General features: G+C 37.3%; 1 protein-coding gene across 1 annotated transcript in view; it reads right to left on the reverse strand.

The window, feature by feature from the left end:
* The window catches only part of LOC148876685 (uncharacterized), a 70,813-nt gene extending 54,861 nt beyond the window's left edge, over positions 1-15,952 (reverse strand). The window contains exons 1-2 of the mRNA XM_088962700.1: positions 15,363-15,952; positions 7,058-7,134 (exon numbers count right to left, since the gene is read on the reverse strand). Of these exons, the coding sequence (XP_088818826.1) occupies positions 7,058-7,134; positions 15,363-15,530 (245 nt within the window). The 5' untranslated portion in view covers positions 15,531-15,952. The remainder of the gene's footprint in view (positions 1-7,057; positions 7,135-15,362) is intronic.
* Between the last annotated feature and the right edge of the window lie 5,199 nt (positions 15,953-21,151).

Here is a 21,151-nt window from a genome sequence, read left to right on the forward strand (position 1 = left end):
TTTCCATGTTTTGAGACAGCTGTTTAATTTTCTTTTTCTGATTTAAGAACTTCCACAAACTGAAATCTCCCTTCTGCAGCCAACTAATAGCCAGCCTAGAGTCACCTTCCACCAACAATTTTCTGATATTCAGCTGCTGGGCTCTTTTAATCCCTTCCAAAACTGCCACTATTTCAGCTCTCAGAGAATTCCCCCATCCAATAGGAGCCGGATACATGGCACTAATTCGACCTTCTTCGTCCCTGAACACTCCACCTATACCTGAAGGGCCTGGATTTCCTTTGCTGCTGCCATCAAAGTTCAATCTAGTGAAGCCCATAGTTGGAGAAGCCCAAAGTGGAATAGGGGTAGTTTTCAAGGGAGCTGACCAAGTCACTTCTTTTTCTTTTTTTTTTTTTTGAGAAAAGTTAACAGATTTTATTGATAAAAGAGAAAGTACATGAGGAAATGTACATGGCAAGGGGAAAAACCCCTGGAAATACACAGGAATCAAGCTATCACTATGTAGGGCATCCGAATGGGCACCTAATTTGGCTAGGCCATCTGCAACAGAGTTTAAACCCCTTAGAATCCAAATCAGGTTTTCATTTAGCGAATCCACAGAAGTCTCTGGCTTCTGCCAAGAAGTTATCCAACCTCCACGGACCACCTTCTTTGTTTCTTAGCCATTTAATGGTGTTTGCTGCGTCTCCTGCTATGGTTAAACTTTGAATGCCCAGAATTCTTACAATTCTGATTTCCGGGGCTGCCAACACTTCCACCTTGATGGAGTCAGCGACACCTATTGGACCACTAAAAGTCCATATAACAGAAGCCCTTTCATCTCTTATAATGCCTCCTTTGCCAGCAACTCCTGGGCACCCTAACCAAGGTTCAAAATATCGACACGCCCGTGTATCAACAGGAACTACCGGTACTTAAAATAACGCGCTTTTATTTTTTTTAGTTTTTTATTCAAAATTTGGTTTTGGGGCATATTTTTAACCATATTTCTTATTAAAAAAGAGTGGTTCCTGAAACCCCTTTAAATAGGTGTATCATGAAGCCACCAATACGATACAATACACCCAATACAGGGTGTATCATATCGAAATTTTGAACCTTGACCCTGACGCACTCGCATCAAAATTTAAAAACATCCCTACTTCGCTTCTTACTCCTAAACCACGAGGGATGGCATAGGGGGTGATATCGAGTGAAAAGGAAGAATTGAACACTGCTATTGAGGTCGTTCACCGATAATCCTCTGAAAAGATCAGAATTGGTAGCCCAAACAAAGATTACAATGATTGGTGACTTGAGAGACTAGATCCTCACGAGTTTTTGACTTGTTGTTGAAGAGGCGATTGTTCAGTTGTTCCTTTCTTCCCACACACCCCACATCACTGCATGTATGATTGTTTGCCAATAGGTTTTACCTCTTTTGCTTAACCCTCTGCTAGCCACTGTTGAACGAAATCCTGAATATTCTCCAGTGCAACCCAGCCATAGCCTGCCAGCTCCAAAAAGTGGTTCCAGATCTTCTTGGATTCCTTGCAGTGAAGAAGTAAATGATTAGCTGATTCTCCTTCATTCAAGCACAAGATACAAAACATGGGGGGGAGATGAGTCTTCCCAAGCTTTTCTTTTGGAGAAGGTCACACGTGTTGATCCTCTGCAAACAGGCTTCCCATACAAAGAAGCAAACTCTTGAGGGTATGTGACTGCATCAAATCTTCTTGAAGGGGGGAATTCAGTTCACCTGCAGTCAAAGCCTTGTAAAAAGATTTGGAAGAGAAATCGCCATTATGGTGAGGGGACCAAATTCTTGAGTCTTGGGAGTTAGGTGAGATGTAGACCTCTTTAGAGCTTGGAGGAGACCTGCTACTTCTGATATCACTGGGTCTCTAAGTGGTCTTCTAAGGCTTAGGTTTAAGGTATTCTCAAAATGAGAGGCAGGAAAACAAGAGGAGACAGATGCATCTTGATCTAGAGTTAGGTTAAACAATCTGGGGAAAGAGGTAGCTAGGGTGGAGTTGCCCCACTACAGGTCTTTCCAGAACTTAATTCTGCAGCCATTTCCTACTTTGTATCTAATGAAAGGGAAAAAAAATAGTGCTAACAGAGGTGATACCTTTCCAAGGATTTGTAGATTTAACCTGGTTCAAGTGAAGAGTGCTGTCCCAACCATTAGAGCTTGTCCTGTACTTGCTGGAGATGATGGCTGCCCACAGAGAATTAGACTCTTTAGGATATCTGTAAAACCATTTCCCCAGAAGGGAGGTATTCTTCTCCTTGAGATGGCCAATGCCCAACCAACCTTCCTCCTTAGGCTTACAAATTTGCTCCCAACTTACCAAGTGATTTCTTTTTCCCCTCCGCCTTCCCAAAGGAAATTTCTTTGGAGTTTCTCAAGCTGATTTCTAACTTTCCCAAGGATTTGGAAGACTGACAAGTATTATATCGGCAAGTTTGCAAGGGATGCGTTTAAAAGAGTGAGTCTGCCCCCTTTTGACAAATAGCAGCTCTTCCAAATTGTTAGTTTTTTCTTGCATTTTTCTATCACTGGCCCTCAAAAACTGAGACTCTTTTGATTTCCCCCCAGCGGCATCCCCAGGTAGAAAATTGGAAAATGCTCCTCTCTGCACCCCAATATGTTTTTAAAGGATTCCAACAGTCCTTCAACAGAATCTACTATCACAATGCTGCTTTTGGAAAAGTTGACCCTCAAACCAGTTACCATCTCAAAGTAGTTGATCACCCTTTTAGCATTTGTAATGTTATCCAGAGACGCTTCCAAAACTAAAATGATGTCGCATACGAACTGTAGATTAGAAATATGGAGAGCATCTCTACCTACTTCGAAACCTTTCACCAAGTTTAGATTTTTGGCTTTCTCAAACAGCTGGCTGAATAAATCCATCACCAAAGTGAATAGAAAGGGGGAACGGGGACAACCTTGACTCACCTTGAAATAGCCTTTTGGTTCTCCATTTACCATTACTGAAAACCAAGTAGATTCGATGCACCCTTTAATCCACTTAATCCACCTACTACCGAAGCCTCCGACCTTTAAGATATGATGAATACACCTCCAATCCACTTTGTCATAAGCTTTTTCCAGATCCAGTTTAACTAGGACCCCTGGCTTCCATTTTGTTTTCTTTCTTCAACACATTCATTTTCTATAAGGATGCTATCCACTATTTCCTTCCTTTCACAAATGCAAATTGGCTTGGGGAGATTAGGTCTCTTAAAACTTCCTGTAGTCTTCTTGCTAACATCTTAGCCAAAATTTTGTAGAAGCTCCCTACTAGACTTCGGTCTGAAATCTTTCACCTCTAAGACTCCTCCTTTCTTATAAAGTTGGAATTGAGTCCTTTGTTCACTATGGCCAAAGAGTGGAAATCCCTGAAAGTCTCCAGCATATCTTCTTTTATTGTGTCTCATCACATCTGAAAAAATAACATAGCAAATCCGTCTGGGCCCGGAGCCCTATCATCATCCATTAGGAATACAGCCTCTTTAATTTCTTGCTCATGAAAGTCTCTTTCAAGCCACATTCGCTTCCATTCGGATAATTCTGCCCTTCCCACCTGTCCACAATGTACTGGTGGTTTTTTCTCTAGTGTAGAGGTTCTTGAAGTAAGTTATAAAGGCCTCTGTGATTTCATCTACATCCTCCACTTCCCTCTGTTCCACTTTGAGTTTAGAGATGAAATGTTTCTTCATCTTCCTGATGCATAAGAGTGAAAAAACCTGGAAGTATTGTCCCCTTCTCTCAACTATCTCACTTATGATCTTTGCCTCCACCTCCAGTAAGTTTCTTGCCTCCTAATCAACTTCTCCCACATTGTTCTCAATTCAGCTCTTCTCCTCCTACTTGTTTCATCCAATTTTCTGTTTTGCTCTCCTAGGTCCAGCTCTTCTAATTTCGTAAGGATTTTATCAAGGGCTTTGAATTCCTCTCTTCCCCAAGCCTTTAACTTGCTTTTTAAGGACTTCAATTTCTGCAGCAAACAGAATCCAGCCCACCCTTCTACCTTGCATTCTTCCCACCGAGTGGCCACCTTCTTGCTGAAATCCTTATGCATGGTCCACATCTTTTCCAACCTAAATGGGGGCTTGCATTTAAAAGTCGAGTCTGTTCTTAGGACAATTGGCCAGTGATCTGATGTGGAGTGTGGACAAATTTCTTGAGTCGAGTTAGGGAACATCTCCAGCCACTCTAGAAAGACCAGAAACCTGTCAAGACTACAGCTTATTGTATTCTCTTGTATATTTGGCTAGGTGAAACACCCATTGTTGAGAGGGAGGTCACACAAGCTGTCTGTTTATGAAGCTTGAGAAATTCCTCATACTTCTTGTTGGAGTTTTGCCAATGGAGTGTTCAGTGCTGAACCTTATGACGTTAAAGTCACCACCTACACACCACGGAATGTCATTGAACTCATGCACTGAGTCCAGTTCTTTCCAGAACCTTGTTCTATCTGAGGGGAAATTTGGCCCATACACACCAATCAATATCCAACTGAAACCATCCTTTTTGTTAGTGAACAGCACAGATAAAGAAAATTCCCCCTTGTCAACTTCTATACCCAAAATCTCTTCTTCATTCCAGGAAAGAATGATGCCCCCCAACGATCCTGTTGCAGGGATAACTGCCCATTTTTCCCTATAATTCCCCAGATTGCTTTAATCAGTTTTTTGTCTACAATCTCTTTTTTTGTTTCTTGCAAAATAACTATGTCCAGAATTTCTCTTCTTAGAGCCTCTTTCACTAGACACCTTTTCAGCTGTCCTCCCAATCCCCTGATGTTCCAGCTTAGAAATTTCATTGGGTCTATCTTGAGTAATTTCCCTTAAACACCCTATGCCCTTCCAGTCTATTATCTGTTAGTCCCCACAGAAATCATTTCAATTCCCTTTTAGAACTCTTTCTTTGGCATCTTCCCTGATCTTTCCCTCTCATGTTGTTCTCTTTCTCAGTCAAAGCCCGAGTTTTGATTGTTCCTCTCTTCTGTTAAGACCCAGTAACTTGGCCATCTCGCCAGTGCTTTCTTTCAAACCGTCTGTCTCTATATTACTCAACCGAACCTGTTCTGCCAAGTTTTCTGGGGGAGTGCTGGCGCTCTGATTTGGTTGGGATAGCTCTCCATTTGAACCTCAAAAGAGAGAGGAAAGGTGGTTGCTGTGAGAGGATGGTGAGGAAACAAAAACTGAATTAACAAGCAAAGAGGGGAAAGAGGAGACTCTAGGATACTGTTGGCAGCTGGTTGGGCTTAGGGAGGTTTGAAGACAAATCTCTTCCTTGTCTTTTAACACGGCCTTCTAGGTCTGTGTCCCCATAGTCCAGATTGACCAAAGACATATGTTCAAGCATCTCTACACATCCCCAATTTTCATTCCGTGAACAGATTTCTTGCCCTTTCTAAAGCAACCACCTGAGGTTCCAACTCGACCTCCACCGCATAAGAACTCAAATCTTCGTCGGAGTTTTCGGCTTCATATGAATCAAAGGAACCTGACTTCAACAAGGAGGTGGGAGATCTAATAAACTTCCTTCTCACGGCCTCCTAAGCTGGGAGGGGTGTCGGGCATCGCTTGGCCCTTAAAGGAGGGGGTTTCAGGTGGGCTTGAATAAGTGTTGTCCATCTTCTCTAGAGAAATTTGAGCCTTTGTCTTGAGAGGCCCAGTTGACCAAGTCACTTCTTTCCAGTTCTTGATGATATCTCCTACTGAATAACCTTCAAAAAGCTTCACAGTCTTAACCCAATGAACCACCCTAATAGAAATTGATTCAATGATGGCTTCCTTGTTTCTTTCTTTTTCAAATAGAAGGTTATTTGATTTCTTTCCTCCCACACTGTCCAAAATGCTGCTCTTACACATCTCCACAAGATTTTACCTCTCCTTTTTAGCCCCCTCACTGAAGTAGAGTTAAACAAGCTCTGCACATTTGGAGGGGAGGACCACCTACAACCAAAGAGAGAGAAAAACCAACACCAAATTTCTGATACAAAAGGGCAGGATACCAGTAAGTGATAGCAGCTCTCACCATTCTCCTTACATAGGATGCACTAGTGCAGGGATATACACCAAATGGCCTTTTTCCTTTAAAGTAAGTCACAAGTGTAACACTTTTCTAGGAAAGCTTCCCAGCAGAAAGCGCCTACTTTGAGAGGAATTGGTCTACCCCAAACTTCCAAGACCGGGAAAGGATGTCCAAAAGCCGAAGAGGAATGAGTTAACTCTTTGAAAAAGGAAGAACATGAGAAGACACCCGAGGGAGAAGGAACCCAAATCCTACTATCCCTTCTAGAGGGATCAATAACCACCTCATCCAGGATCTTAAACAAATCAGAAATGAAGTTCAATTCAGAATCTCTAAGAGCCCTTCTAAAACCCAAGTTCCAATCAAAAGCAGAATTAGAAGGGGTTAGGAAGGTGGATACTGGCCACATTCAACATGATAATTTGCTAATGTTAGAAAATTACTTTTACATATATTATTTCATCATTACATTTGAGGGACCATGAAGAAACTGAAAAGGGGCAAGATTCATCAAAAAAAAAAAACAACTGAAAAGGGGCAAATAAAGCAGAAGTAGAAAACAGGACCTTAGATCAGAGAAGAGATGTGGCCTTTGAGTAATAGAGGATTTTAATGAGAAGTCATATCTGATATATCAGGCCCCTAATTTTCCAGACTAGGTTTCTCTTTTTTTCTATTATACATGCTCTAATAGGGAACCCCTTTGTTGGGCTAGGGTTGCCGTTGGTATAATTTTTGGTACCCCAGTGGCTTGAAACCATTTTATTAATCAAAATAAACTTTTCTTTTGCTAATCAAAAAAGGGAAAAAGGACCTTTTCTCTAAAGGAAGACCATAATACTACATATCAGAGGTGAACAAACAAAAATGATAGACAAGCATATACAAAGCTGAACGTAATAGAAAGTACATAAGCATATGCACTATAACCCACATTTGAGGACAGGGCTACATAAGGATTTGCAGTAGTTGAATGCAATAAGGCACACAAAAGTTGTATATCTAAGTTCTTATACAGCATACCAAGTAAGTGCAAATGTACTCCAATATGACCAGCTCCAAAAGAAAGCAATTCCTCCATTCTCATGTCTAATAATTGTCTGTTATAACAGAAAAGGAAGGATTAAGTTAGGTTGTTAGAAATAGTAAATAAGTTTGTATTGTCCACTAAGAAATGCTCCAAACACAAATAAGTGGTCCAATAACTTCTACACATGTAAGATTTCTCCAAAATTGGTTTTAAACAAACAAATAACAAAAAAGCTTTAATCTGAACAGTCAAAACAGTGTATCTACATTTAACTCAAGGAAGACAGGCATACACAAAAGACGGTCAAACACCCCAGTCATTTAAAAACAAGAAAAAGAAAAAGAAAGGTTGAAAAGAACGAAAATAAACCCACTAACATGATTTTTATCTTTTGATGGTAAGTAAAGAAACTATTCAAAAAAGGAAAAAAAAAAGAAAAGTATAATGAAGAAGATCTAATGGCATTATAGAAATCAAAACAGCTTATATATAAGAAGATAACATTTTTTGGTAAATGGTTAAGAATATAAATATATTAATCAAAAAGCATTACAATCTTAGATATCTTCTACGACCAAATCTAATAAAGACCAGAAATTTGATCCAAGAAACAACCAATCCACATATTCAAAATCTCGGTGAACCATAAGAAAATCCATAATGAGTGAACAACATCAGCATCCAGTTTTCTTGCCACCAGAAAACCAATGCTACAATAAAAATATTTCATTTAGATGCTCAGCTCTGTACATAGGTAGGCAGAACAAAGCAAAGTAGTACACCCAAACAAACTATGTGATCCTACAAAGAATGAACAAATATTGCTTTGCCCATTACATATAACTTGCCATCCAAAAGCCTCTGAACTTCGAGCAGTCAATTGTCAAAATGCTAACCAAAGGTAGCAGCCATTCAAAAGAGATTGAAGAGATTGACAACAGCTCAAAGAGTTTTTAGTGTGAGAGAGAGAGAGAGAAAATAGGGAACAAAAGGTAGAATATCAAACAGAGCTGGACAAAGAAAAGCTAGATCACCACAATAACAGTATAACATACCCCATAGAGATTTGCTAAACTTACTGGATTATCTCCCAAGGAAAACCTTAAATACAAACCAATCCTAACTGGTCTTCCTCTAGCTAGTGAATCCACTAAAGTATTGCATACCTTTACACCCAACTAGGTGAGGTGTTTATGTCAATGTTTTAAGACGCACAGGCATAGACAGAAGGCATTCATTCTACTATCCCAAAGCATAAGGCATGGAAAGTTAGGATCCATCACATGGATTGCCAAACCATGCTAGATGGCTGGGCAAATTTTCAAAAAAATTCTTTTAACCTTCCGGGAATCGTATTCTGAGTTTTAGAAAAACTACACTTTTCTATGATCAATCTTACACTGAAACCGGACCAGATTTGAAACCAAACCAAAAGGGAGATGTATACCTAATACAGATTCCACAAATGTAGCTCCCAAGGTGGTAGTTCACGCCCAAATCAAATCCCAAAACCAGCTTCCACTGAAGATGGCAGAGCTTGAAGTTGAAGCCAGTTCAACAACGCAGTTTTTAGCAAAGCTGCAATCCAACACTTTGGATCGAACTGGGGAGGTGAGCACGATTTTTCTCTACATTTTTCTTGCAAAAATCAAAGAATGAGCTGATCAAGATCAGTCTTGGAGATCAATCTAGGGTTTCGGGGTGGCAAGAGAAGAGAGAGAGAGAGAGAGAGAGCTAAAAGCAGAGTTATCTGGAGTAGTTTGATCTCCTCTTCTTTTATCCTTAAAGAGCACCTCTCCTAATTGAATCAAGAGGTTTAATTCAAATCTTTATTTGGATCTGGACTCTATCATAAGATAGGTCTTATCCTCTTAAGAGAATGGGTGCTCCAAACCCATATTCGCCGATGCCACATGACAGTTTAAGCATTCATGTGACATCTTGATTAATCATATTAATCATGGGCTTTAAGCCAAGAGTGTTGCTAGCCTATTTAGGTTTAATTTGTATGGCGTCAACAATGACCTCACATAAGCCCATGTGGGTTCAGCCCAACCTCTATGAAAAGGCCTGACCAAATTCACTACCAAATGCAGTAAACCACTGAGCTCATCACTATGGGCTCAAAATGGGCCCAACATTTACAATTAAATGATCATTGAGACCAGCCATCTTATGAAACCCCAAGGATAAGGGACTTAAGTAAGATATAGCCCATCAAGTAATCAGCCCTTAATGGTCTCTTACACTTAACCTCTCAGCCCACAATGATCCAACATTGCCCGACAGGGAAGGACATCTCCCTTGATTGCAAGGTGTAGTGTTACACTCTCTGCTCGAATGGATCCCGGGAATTAAAACATTTTTGCAAACATTTTTCTTGAAACATAATATATACATATATCATATAAATATATTTTGCAAAACAAATCTCAAACACGGTTGAAATCCACTACCGGTAGTTTAGGTTTCCATCAAAGAGAGTGCAGTTCCAATCATTCACTTTATCCGATAAAGGGGTCGATCCTATCACTATGATCACCCACTTAAGTGCAAGGTTCAAAATATCGATACGCCCGATACGTCGGTATGGGCATATCGGGCAAATCGATACTCCTTTTAGTGGTTTTTTTTATTTTTTTTTCGCCAACTGGTTCAAGGGAGCCGGTTAAGGTCTTCGCCACACCCACTATAGGGGCGTATTGGTGGGGTGCCGAAACGATACGTATCGACCGATACGGGCCGATACGTGTCGATACTTTAAGCCTTGCTTAAGTGAATTCTCAAACTACCCCAACATACTCAAGTTTTAACCCCCAAAGGATCTCACTGATTGGTATATCAAAGACAACCCGATCCAACACCCAGTGTAGTACCATAATCAAATCTAGGGGTTATGTGTAACTTTCTAGTTGTCCATCAGTCTCCAAGGTCCAAGGCATGACTGGAAAATGGTCCGAGTTCAGTGCTTCAATCAAACAAACACTACATGTGCTTCAGGTCTAACCCTAGCAGCTGAAACAAGCTACCCCAACTTCTTTGGCAGCACATCAATGTCAGCCTTGGCAGGATAAACTCCCTAATTCTATCCAATAGCTGAGAACATTCTAAACTAACACAAGTCTCATAAGTGTTCAGTTTAAGGGGTAAAATTCACAGAAACATACCAAAGTCAACATGAAACAATAATGTACTTTTATTCATTTACAATAAAATGTATATGTACATCAATCTAATTAGAACTAAGGGGGTGCATTGTCTAACATATACCTCCCAAGCAAGGTTTTCAAAACCAAACTGGACAAGGAATCGTTCTGGGGAGCCATCAATATATCACTTGGAAACTTGAAAATCAAAATTTCAGAATTAACGATTTACATAAATTTAAATGAATGTTATTGTATGCATTAAAAGAAACAAAAGCTATGGTGTTGTTTCTATTTATAACATTTTACTATAATATTGCATAAACATATTTGGAGGGCTTTCATTGTCAATATTGTGTTAATATATGATGGGGAGCACAATAAAATGGTTTCCCCACTTTTTATTTATAACATTTTATTACAAAAATATTAAAAAAAAAAACACTAGCTTCAAAGTTAAGAACATTGTGTATGCCTCCTATATAGAGCACAACAAAGGCATATGCCTCATAGACTTCTATACTAGATGGATATGCCTCAAGTGCCTTTGTGCCTCCATTGTGTGCCTCTAGGCATTTTCTTACTTCTTAGTGCCTCACCTGAAGGTGCACCACCATGACTATGCCTCCAGTAACTTTTAAAACACTTAATGATGGATGCCAAAGATTTGGCTTCCCTAATAGAAAGGGCTTGATCCATATCCACTAACTAACTATTGAAGAGTCTCCTTCAACTACCAACCTATCATATATCAAAGAAACAGCCAATGGCAACCTGTGGCCCTTGCAATAGGGATAACACTTAACAGCTCAGACTGATTGGAATTCCTATTGCCTATGGAACCTGATAGTATTACCAAAATCCTCACTGTAATTGTCACAAGAAAGCCCCCCACCCTACATAAATTTCTGGGTTGGCAGCTGGTAAGAATTTTACAAATAGTAAGTGAAAGAATGAAGAGAAAGGTATGCAAAGCAGTGTACCAAGCACCCAAAAGATTGGCTAGCCTATGCTAGTCCCCCCCCCCACCACACACACACACACTTTTATATCGTTTAGACATCCGCCCTAGTTAATAGCAGCCCAAAGTTACTCACTTGCCTGAATTTCTTGGATTCCCAAAGCTGCATCCATTAAAGTAGAAAACTCAAGATTGACACTTTTATTCATATTTAAATCTCCCACAAGAGTTCTGGATAACAGCACCTTATTCCTTCCCAGTCACTCTCCAATCACAGTGATAAAAGTATCCCCCTCCAACACCTCTAACCTAATCACCACATGCCCCCATATCCCCCTTCTTATCACTAACTATGGAGGTGTTTGACAACATGGTTAGTTTTGTTTTTGAAAACAAAAACAATTGCACATCAGCAAAATTATATTGTTTTTTCGGAATATCTATCCAGAATGAAACCATAAATCAGAACAACTAACATGGACCTGCTCTGCCCAAAGAAGCAAACTTATCTCCTTCAGCAGTGATAAGAAATGGGAAGACAAGTATCAACATGTCCAAGTGAAAGGTCTGAAGGATCTACCTTAAGCACTAGTCACGCATGAGAAGGGAAATCAAATCAAGCTTCCGCCAAACCTAAAGCCATTATATGAAGACCAAGAATTGAGGCATTACATCACAAGTTTTGAGTAACCTCAAACAACCAAGAGCAAATCGACCTCATTAAATAATATTCCACACAACTTAAGTGTATTGATTGAACCAAATTCTGACAGTCATGAACACAGTGACCCCAAATTTCAAGCAATGATCTGAATAGAGTCTTCAAACATTCCAATATTTATCTTACAACCAACACAAGCTCTAAGCTCATTCAAATGGAGATAACTTATAGCACCTAAAAAGGAAGAGCTCTCCTCTTTCCTTATCCACTTAGAAAATTCCAAATGAAACAATTTTCAGAATTCTAAATCTACCCTGTTCTTTTATTTTAGTCATCATAATCTACCTTATCCATACACAAGGTCAGCAGCTCAAATCCTGTTTCTCCATTACTCTATATAAATCCATATGCTCTACAAACAATGAGTTGGAAAATCTTCCCTAGATAACTGAACTTGAGTTCTTTTTGGCCTTCTCCTTGCCCTTTGTAAAACCTTTCCACTTGCACCAAATCCATCCTTCTCACTGGTGCATTTATCTTTCATGTTTCATGTGGCCAAAATATTGCAATTTACTACCTCTGATCTTGTTTGTAATTGGCGCTGACACCTTAGGTCCTTCTAGTAAATATATTTCTAATTTCAAACATCCTATTTCTACAACTCATGTATCTCAGCATTTTCTTAGATTTTTGTTTCTTGACTGCCCAACACTTTGCTCCCTAAAATATGCCTAATTTTTATGCATACAGTAAAACTCCCATTTAAATTTTAGTAGAGTCAACCAATCCCACAATTTTCCTACTTTAATGACCAAGGAAAATTTCAAAGCACACTACCTCCATTAATAGAATTGCATACCATCATCCCTTTTTCTCAGTTAATAACAGAAACTTAATTAATAATATGAAGATGAATAGTAGTAAGTAGTGAATACAATTACCAAATCAACCTAGAAGGGTAAGACAAGATCAAAGATGACCTCTCATAAGATGAGGCAACCCATAGACATTTCATTAAGGAACAAAAGAAAAAAATATAAACTATATACAGAGGGAATACTATACAACTCAGCTTCTCAATCCCTGCTCTAGCCAAGCTATCCACCATGGAGTTGGCTGACCTTCAGATCCATTGAAACAAGATCCACCATAAATATGAGAGCACTTACCATTCAAACAATGCCAGAAAACCCAAGGTCTCCCCACTGCCATCTCCAAACCACCCAATAATAACCTATGTCATTAATCTAAGCCAGTTAATGACATCGATTGAGACCCTGAAGCAAGTTCTTTCATATTAGGACAAGCCATCACTCGATCCAATAGAACCTAACAAATCCAAAAGGATCTCTCTTGCTGCAACCGTAAAAGGTTTCTTAAAATTTTCAGGTTTCCCAAAGACCACCCATCAAAATTAAGCTTCACTGCTACTTGGGCAGAGGAAACTAACTCTGTGAAAGAACCTGCCTTCTAGTCAAGGATCTCTCACCACATGAGATTAGCTTCAAACCATGTCATCAAAAGAGAAAACACAGTGACAAAGTAAATCTACAGTTGTTCCTCAGCAATTTCTAATTGAAGAATCTGGTGTTTCTCTCCTCCCATATGGACCAAAGAATATAGTACACCTCTATATAACCGCCCCCCGTCCCCCCCTCCAAAAAAAAAAAAACAAGAAGAAGAAGAAGAAGAAAATTTAGTGGGAAAAAAAGTAAAGGGTATCTACAAGTGACAGGTAGAGAATGCCACCTTTTCTTATCAAGTGTGTTGAACATGACTAGAATGCATCAAAGAACTACAACTCTTTTTAAAGCTGAAGTTAGAGCCCACCTTGTGGGGTTAAGAACCGCTAGATTTATCCATGTAATGCCTTTGCTTGTTGAAGGTGATTCAAGAAATGTGATTGGTTGAGCTTCTAGCCATGAGGTGGGACCATGAATATTTGCTCACTGTTTGAATGAAATCAGGAATTGGCAGCTGTTTCCTCTGTTTCTTTTAGATGGATACTGAGGGAGTTTAATTCATGCAAATAAAATTAGAATGGAATTTCTTTTTTCTACCTTAAAAGCTTAACGCGGACATTTTGCAACCTAAGTAGAAAAAATGGGGGAAAGAGAAAAATAGAAGAGTAATGATGAAATAAGTGTGTGTGTGTGTGTGTGTGTGTGTTTGTGTTCCTCCTGAATGAAATTTATTTCCCACTGTTGTTTACCTGGTTAATCCAATATTAAAATTCACAATAGTAACTGAGACCAGTCTCAGAGTCTTCTTTCTGGAACATAATTGTCCCAACCCTAAGGATAAATGGTTGAACTCAATGTCTAGGATGTCAATGTAGCAGATAAAATCTGAAGACTTTACAGAGAACTCGGCATGCCCTTCCATGATCGAGGGGTGGGTTAGGATATCCATGAGAGTTCAGTCACCATAAGCTAGATTTCTGGTGTGCATCTTGAACACCGCATTGAAGTGGGTCAGGAGATCAGCAAATTACTGACTGACTCTATTGCAAGGGTGGGAGCGGAACAGGCTAAGTTGTATAGGAAGCCCACATAAGAAAGGTAGGTTAAAGGATAAGGGATGTTGTAAAAACTAAAAAGGAGACAGGAGAGCTGCAGAGTTATATAATGGGTTGTGATCCTATTCGGGAGTACCACCATGCATCATAATGATTCATTTTATTTTGTGATTAATAAAATTGCTCGTGGATCAAACAATGATCAAGAAAAACAAACTACTGAATCATGTGATGAATTTCTTTGAATGGCATGATCATGCCAAGGAAAATTATTTCAAATTCAATATGAAAGTTGAAACCTCAAGTTCAAGTTAAATTAGTTTGTCTCCCTTTTTCCGATTTTGAGGTTAAAATAAGAAGAGAACACAATAATGAATCACTTCTGGTTTTAGAGTAGGGAGAAAAATCATTTCTCTCTCGAAGTGATGATAACCTAAGCTGCCTCCCCCAACAATCGCGATATGGACTTTTTTCCAGTGCTATATGATGGCTTAAAGGAATGTCAGAATACACTTTCCCCTGTCTTTTTTTCCTAATTCATTGCCCAGTTTATTTGGTCGATTCAATTTGCTCTGGTATTCAAAGCAAGCACCAAAAACAAACAACTTTGCACCAAATTCGGTCAAATAATCCCATTTAGTCACTAAAATCGATTATAGCAGCTAGTTAATCACAGATATCCAAGAACAGCATCTGCCAATCCAATCTTCCCAATCGCAGAACCCTTTTTCAGCTATAACCAAATCAATCCAGTGAAAGGACAACAAATTACTATTCAATCCGAAGAGTTCAGAATCAAAATTTTCCCAACTACCCTTCCATGTCGTTCATGCTTCGAATTATCATGATACAGTAACGTACATACGTATCATAGACCCAATCAACCATGTCAAAATTAAGGGGAGAGGAGGAAATAGAATCATATCTAGGTGAAGATTTGGAAAAACAAACGAATTATAAGATAACTAATATGAAATAAGAAAAAGAACGGGGGAAGAGAAGGATCATGTACCGTCCAAATGTCGGCAGGGACGAGGATAATGATAGAGAGAGAACAGAACCATGCATAGGCAACGGTGAAGAAGACGTATCGGGGAACATACGGGCCTGCGAAATATTTCAATGTGAATATAACCATGCCCGTGGTGAGAGGAAGCGAGATCAGGTAGAAAACCCACATCTCTGCCTCTCTCTCCCTCTTTCTCTCTCTCCCTGACTCCCCGAAATGCAGAGAAACGAAGAAAAGGGAAGGGAAGTGGGGGTTCCAGAAGCTTCAACGTGAAGAAAAGATAGTAGAGAACCGGTCAAGCGGATCCAGAGAGGAGAGAAGCAGAAGCAGCCAACCGGCCTAACACAACAGCGTATTCCATTGTCTCTGCTCTCACTTGCATCACACGGTATTGGCCGTACGCGGCTTGTATCGTGGCGCTGGCGCGCATATGAAAGATGGAAGGTGGGATTTGTCGGTACCCGTCAGTTAATACGAGTACTATTGAGGGTCCTTACCCCTGTGGGGTGGATTTGTATCGAACCGACTCGAATAGTACGAGGTTCGAAGCTCGATTTCAGAAAAAATATTTTATAAAAATAAAAAAATTATATATAAAATTTTTTTTATTTTTTATTTAAAATTTTAAAATTTATAATTTTTTTATTATATATATATTTGAGCTCATAAGCCGAACTCTATTAGATTCGAACTCGACTCATTTATTAATCCAATCTATAAATTAAGCTTAAATTCGATTCAAAACTCGATTAAAAAAGAATCGAATGAAGCTTTTCACGAGCGACTCATGAATAACTCGGCTCGTGACCACCCCTCGTCTGGGAATCCAGTTGACAAGTGAAGATACCATGGATTATACTCTTTTGGTGCTGTTAATAAAAAACAAAAAACTCTTTTGGTGCATAACGTCAGATTGGAATCTTTTGTAACGAGGATTACAGCACAAACTATTATCTACGGCCACCCAAGGCCCAAGGAAAGGAGGTCTTATCCTATGAATTCCTATCCAACGGTTCTCCCCGGCCCCAAGGAGAGAAACCCCAATTTACTGAACTTGAGAGCTGGTCAGCTTGCTAGCTCCCTCCCCAAATTGAATATATTGATCTGCTGGACTCTTGGAAGGATATCACTACGGAAGCCTAAGGTGATGTTTGGCATCAATAATGATTCTTCACATTGATATTTCCAAATTAGGTGATTACTAAAATCAGTCATTTTTTAAAAATCATTATTTTTTTTTTGTTATTAGGTATTATTTTCTCTATTAGCCTATTTTTTAGAAATCACTTTTGAGATTATTTAGTATTAACTAGCAAGGCCCGTGTGATGCATGGGATGGGCACTCCTCCCTGTCTCTCGCTCTTGGAAGGATATCACTAGGGAAGCCTAAGGTGATGTTTGGCATCAATAATGATTCTTCACATTGATATTTCCAAATTAGGTGATTACTAAAATCAGTGATTTTTTAAAAATCATTATTTTTTTTTTTGTTATTAGGTATTATTTTCTCTATTAGCCTATTTTTTAGAAATCACTTTTGAGATTATTTAGTATTAACTAGCAAGGCCCGTGTGATGCATGGGATGGGCACTCCTCCCTGTCTCTCGTCCCCGTAGTCAAGACACTCTACCCCATCCCTGTCATGTCCCCAATGGTGGGACGGGTTCAAGCTAAGGCATACATTCCTTGTCAGAATAGGGAATCCCCAAATTTTCCTCATCACGAGGCAAGCAACCTAAAAATAATCTAATTTATGGATATTTTACAAACAATATTATGGGAATTTTGGGATATTTTAGGAATTGAATTATGATAATTTTGGGGTATTTTATAAATGGAATTGTGAGATCCTGGGGTTATAATAACATAAGAAAAACTTAGAGATATTTTAAAAATCAATATTAAATCTACTGATATTTTACTAATTTACTATCGGGTTTGGGGAAATATATGCAAACCCCATCCCTTCCCCGTCCCTAATTTGGAGAAAAAATATTACCTCTGTCCCCACCCTATCTCTTCCCCGTCCTTATTTAAAATTTGAGAAAACATGCCCCATTCAAGGTGGGGTAAGGTATGGCATAATTTTACAAGAAAATTTGTCATCCATACAATTCTAATAATTTTCTATGACTAAGTAACTAATAGTAAATTAAATAACAATAAATAACAATATTTTATGATAATTTCCAAAAATTATTGAAATTTTTGTTGATTAGGAAAAATGTATAGTAAATTAGTAATTTTCAATAACAATAAATTAATGTGAATTAACATAAATTATTTACTTTTTAAGCCTAAATTATTTACTATCAATCAATGTGATGTAATTATAGTAAATTACTGTAATTATGGTAAATTACATTAATTTTAATTAAACGTAAATCATTTGTTGTTAATTAATGTAAAACCAAGCATGGTTCAAGTCAATCAAGTGGTCTAGACTGGTGTGGATAGATTTAATATTTTTCCTAAATTAATTCATATTTTTTATTAAAATAATAATAATAGATTGTTATTTAAATAAATATGAAATAATTTCTGGTAGATTAATTTCCTAATTTAATTTTCCTATAATTTTTAATAATTATTTAGTTGAATAATAATAATGGGCTATTATTTAAATAGTTTTGGAGAATATTTTTTCATAGAATAATGTCATAATTTTTAATTATTATATACTTAAAAAATTATGGATTATTAGTTAAGAGCTTCCCTAAATTATTTGATAATTGTTAACTATAACTATTGACTTTATATAAATTAGTAAATTATGCCAATTAGTAATGTATTTTATGAATAAATAATTATTATAAATATTTAATAAATATTTATCAAATTATAATGATAAATGTAAATTACACTAAACATCAAAAAATTGAACATTTATTCAAGGTTCTAAACATCGATACAAGCCAATACGTCCTACTGGCGTATCGGACTGTATCGATGCTTTTTTATGTTTTATTTATTTTTTTAAAACCGAATCAAAGGGGTCGGTTTAAGTCTTGGCTATCCTCTAAACCATGGTCTGACTTGATACACCCCCTATTGGGGCGTATTGGGAAGTTCCCGATATGATACATATCGGTCGATGGTATGAGAAAGTTGTTGATTGCCTATAGATTTTCTGCAATAGTAATTACGCTTCAAGCAAGATTTAACTCCTTTCATTTGACTCTAGGATCAGTTATAGGGTGGATGCTTGGTTCTCTAATTTGCAGTGAAGTGGAGAGTGTATTGGGTTCATGGGAAACAAATTCATGGCACATAAAGACTAGGAGGGGTTATCAAGACATTAGATCTGCAAAAAATTATGACAATGTTGTGCATGGCTTAGGGGAAGGATTTTGACATAATGTACATAATCTCTCAAGCTAAGGGATGAAGAAGAGTGAGGAGGGGTTGTCTTGGCCATGGATGAGTGAAGGTCAATGATGCTTGGGGTGTGATGGGGTATTCTCTAGGCTAATGGGGTAGAGTTCTCACCCTAAGCTAGCTTGTGTGCCCTTGTGTTGTGTGAGAAGAAGGGGGTATTTATAGATTTTTAATAAGAGAATGAGGGGTGAGATAGGGAGCCAAGGGAAATAAATGGCTAAGGTATAAAGGGCTTTTGTAGGGAGATTGATTAAGGGAAGGGGCTGTCGAGACAGTTTTGAGAGAAATCCTCTCAGTCAATCAAGACAATAAGTGGATAATTTCACCAATTTACCTAAATTGGACATTCCAAGTTTACGTGATTGGCTTGATTAATTGGGGTCACCTTAACTGGTCAAATTTTAAATTTTAAAATGATTCTAGAAGCTAGGAGAAAGATTTGGCCGTCAGATGCCCTAGGTTTGAAGTTATTGTGAAGGGGAATTCAAACGGAGGGTTCAGATCGAATCTAGCTTTGGGTCTCAAGATGGAGGGCTAACAATTTCGGAATTGAACAATCTTAGTACCATTGGACTTGGAATTTTAAGCCCCATCCATCTACAAGGTTGGATTTCAGATTTCATGTGGCATAGGATTCCTGATAAAAAATGATCTCGATCAGATGATTGGAATCAGTTCCGACTTTAGGTCTTGAGATTAAGGGGAAAACAGTGTCGGATTTGGGTGATCTCGGTGTTGTTGGATTTGGATTTTTATGATCTATGTACCTTTGGTTTTGGATTTCTTATTTTATGTGAGATGAGGTTCAAGATCAAAATGACCTCGATTGGATGGTCGGAATTGGTTCCGATTTTGGGTCTTAAGATGAAGGGGTAAACAATGAAGGGGTAAATGGTGTTGGATTTGGGTGATCATGGTGTGGTTGGATTTAGATTTTTGGGCCCTATGTATCTATGGTTTTGTATTTCTAATTTGATGTGAAATGAGGTTCATGATCAAAATGATCCTAATTAGACAACAGGAATTAGTTCAAGATTTGGGTCTTAAGATGAAGGGATAAACGGTATCAGACATGGGTGGTCTTGGTATTGTTGGATTTGGATTTTTGGGCTCTATGTACATATGGTTTTGGATTTATGAGGCCCCAACTTTTGTAAAATTCTAAAAACACCCCTAGGTCGGCTAAGAGGTTAACTGAAACATGCTTGAAGCTTGAAGTATTGTAGAAAGTCTAAAGGGCACAAAATATGGGGTGTCTACACCCCCAAATTGTCATAATACAATTCCTAAAATATCCCAAATTCCTATAATCGTATTTGTAAAATATCCCCAAATTAGATTATTTTTATGTGATTGCCTCGAGTGGGGAAAATTTGGGGATTCCCCATCCCTGATGGGGAATGGGTGCCTCGCCTCCAATCTGCCCCACCACCGAGACGGGACAGGGATGGGGTAAAGTGTCTTGACTATAGCGGTGAGGGACAAGGAGGGGTACCACATCCTGTGCATTGCATGGAGCCTTGCTAGTTATAATTGCTTATGTGCTTTTGATAATTTTTTTAAAGTTATAACATAATTTTGTTATTTAATCTATTTTTTGTTTTCGAAATAATATATAAGATATGATTTAGTTATTAATATTTTGATATCTAAAGTATTTAAAAATTAGTTATTTATAATATTATTTAATTATTTAACTAATACCATCATTTAATATTTTAAAATATTAATTATTTACAAAATTTAATAATCCATAAAATTATAATTTATAATATTACTACATAATTTCGTTATTTTAACTATCTAAAAACTAGTTATGTTAAATATTTCATTATTTAAATATGTAAATAATATGTAAAATATTTAATCTTTTTTTATTTAAATTTTAGTTCTTTAAAGTTATTATGTAATTTTAAATATTTTGTTGCATAATTATTTAACTATTTTTAATATTTTGTTATTTAAATAATTTTTTTTATTTCTGTTTTTTAAATATTGTTTATTTATTAAAACAAATAATACATAGAATTATAATTTATATTGTTATTACATAAATTCATTATTAATTTTGTAAAATATAAAATTATTATTTAAAATATTAATATTGTTTCAATAATACCATTGTTTAAAATATAATTTATAATTTACTATAATTACATAAATTAGTTATTAATTTTGTAAAATATAAAAATATTATTAATTCAAAATTATGAAATATTTTATGATTATTATTCTACTCTTAAGAATTTTTTTTTAATTTATTACATAATTTCGTTGTTTTAACTATTTAAATTTTAGTTATGTTAAATATTCCATTATTTAAATATTTAATATTTTTTATTTAAATTTTGTTTCTTTAAGGTTATTATGTACTTTTAAATATTTTGTTACATAATTACTTTTCTATTTTTAAT

This window comes from Nelumbo lutea, chromosome 1 (assembly GCF_056320005.1).
Source record: "Nelumbo lutea isolate HS-2025 chromosome 1, American lotus-T2T, whole genome shotgun sequence".
NCBI classification, from domain to species: Eukaryota; Viridiplantae; Streptophyta; class Magnoliopsida; order Proteales; family Nelumbonaceae; genus Nelumbo; species Nelumbo lutea.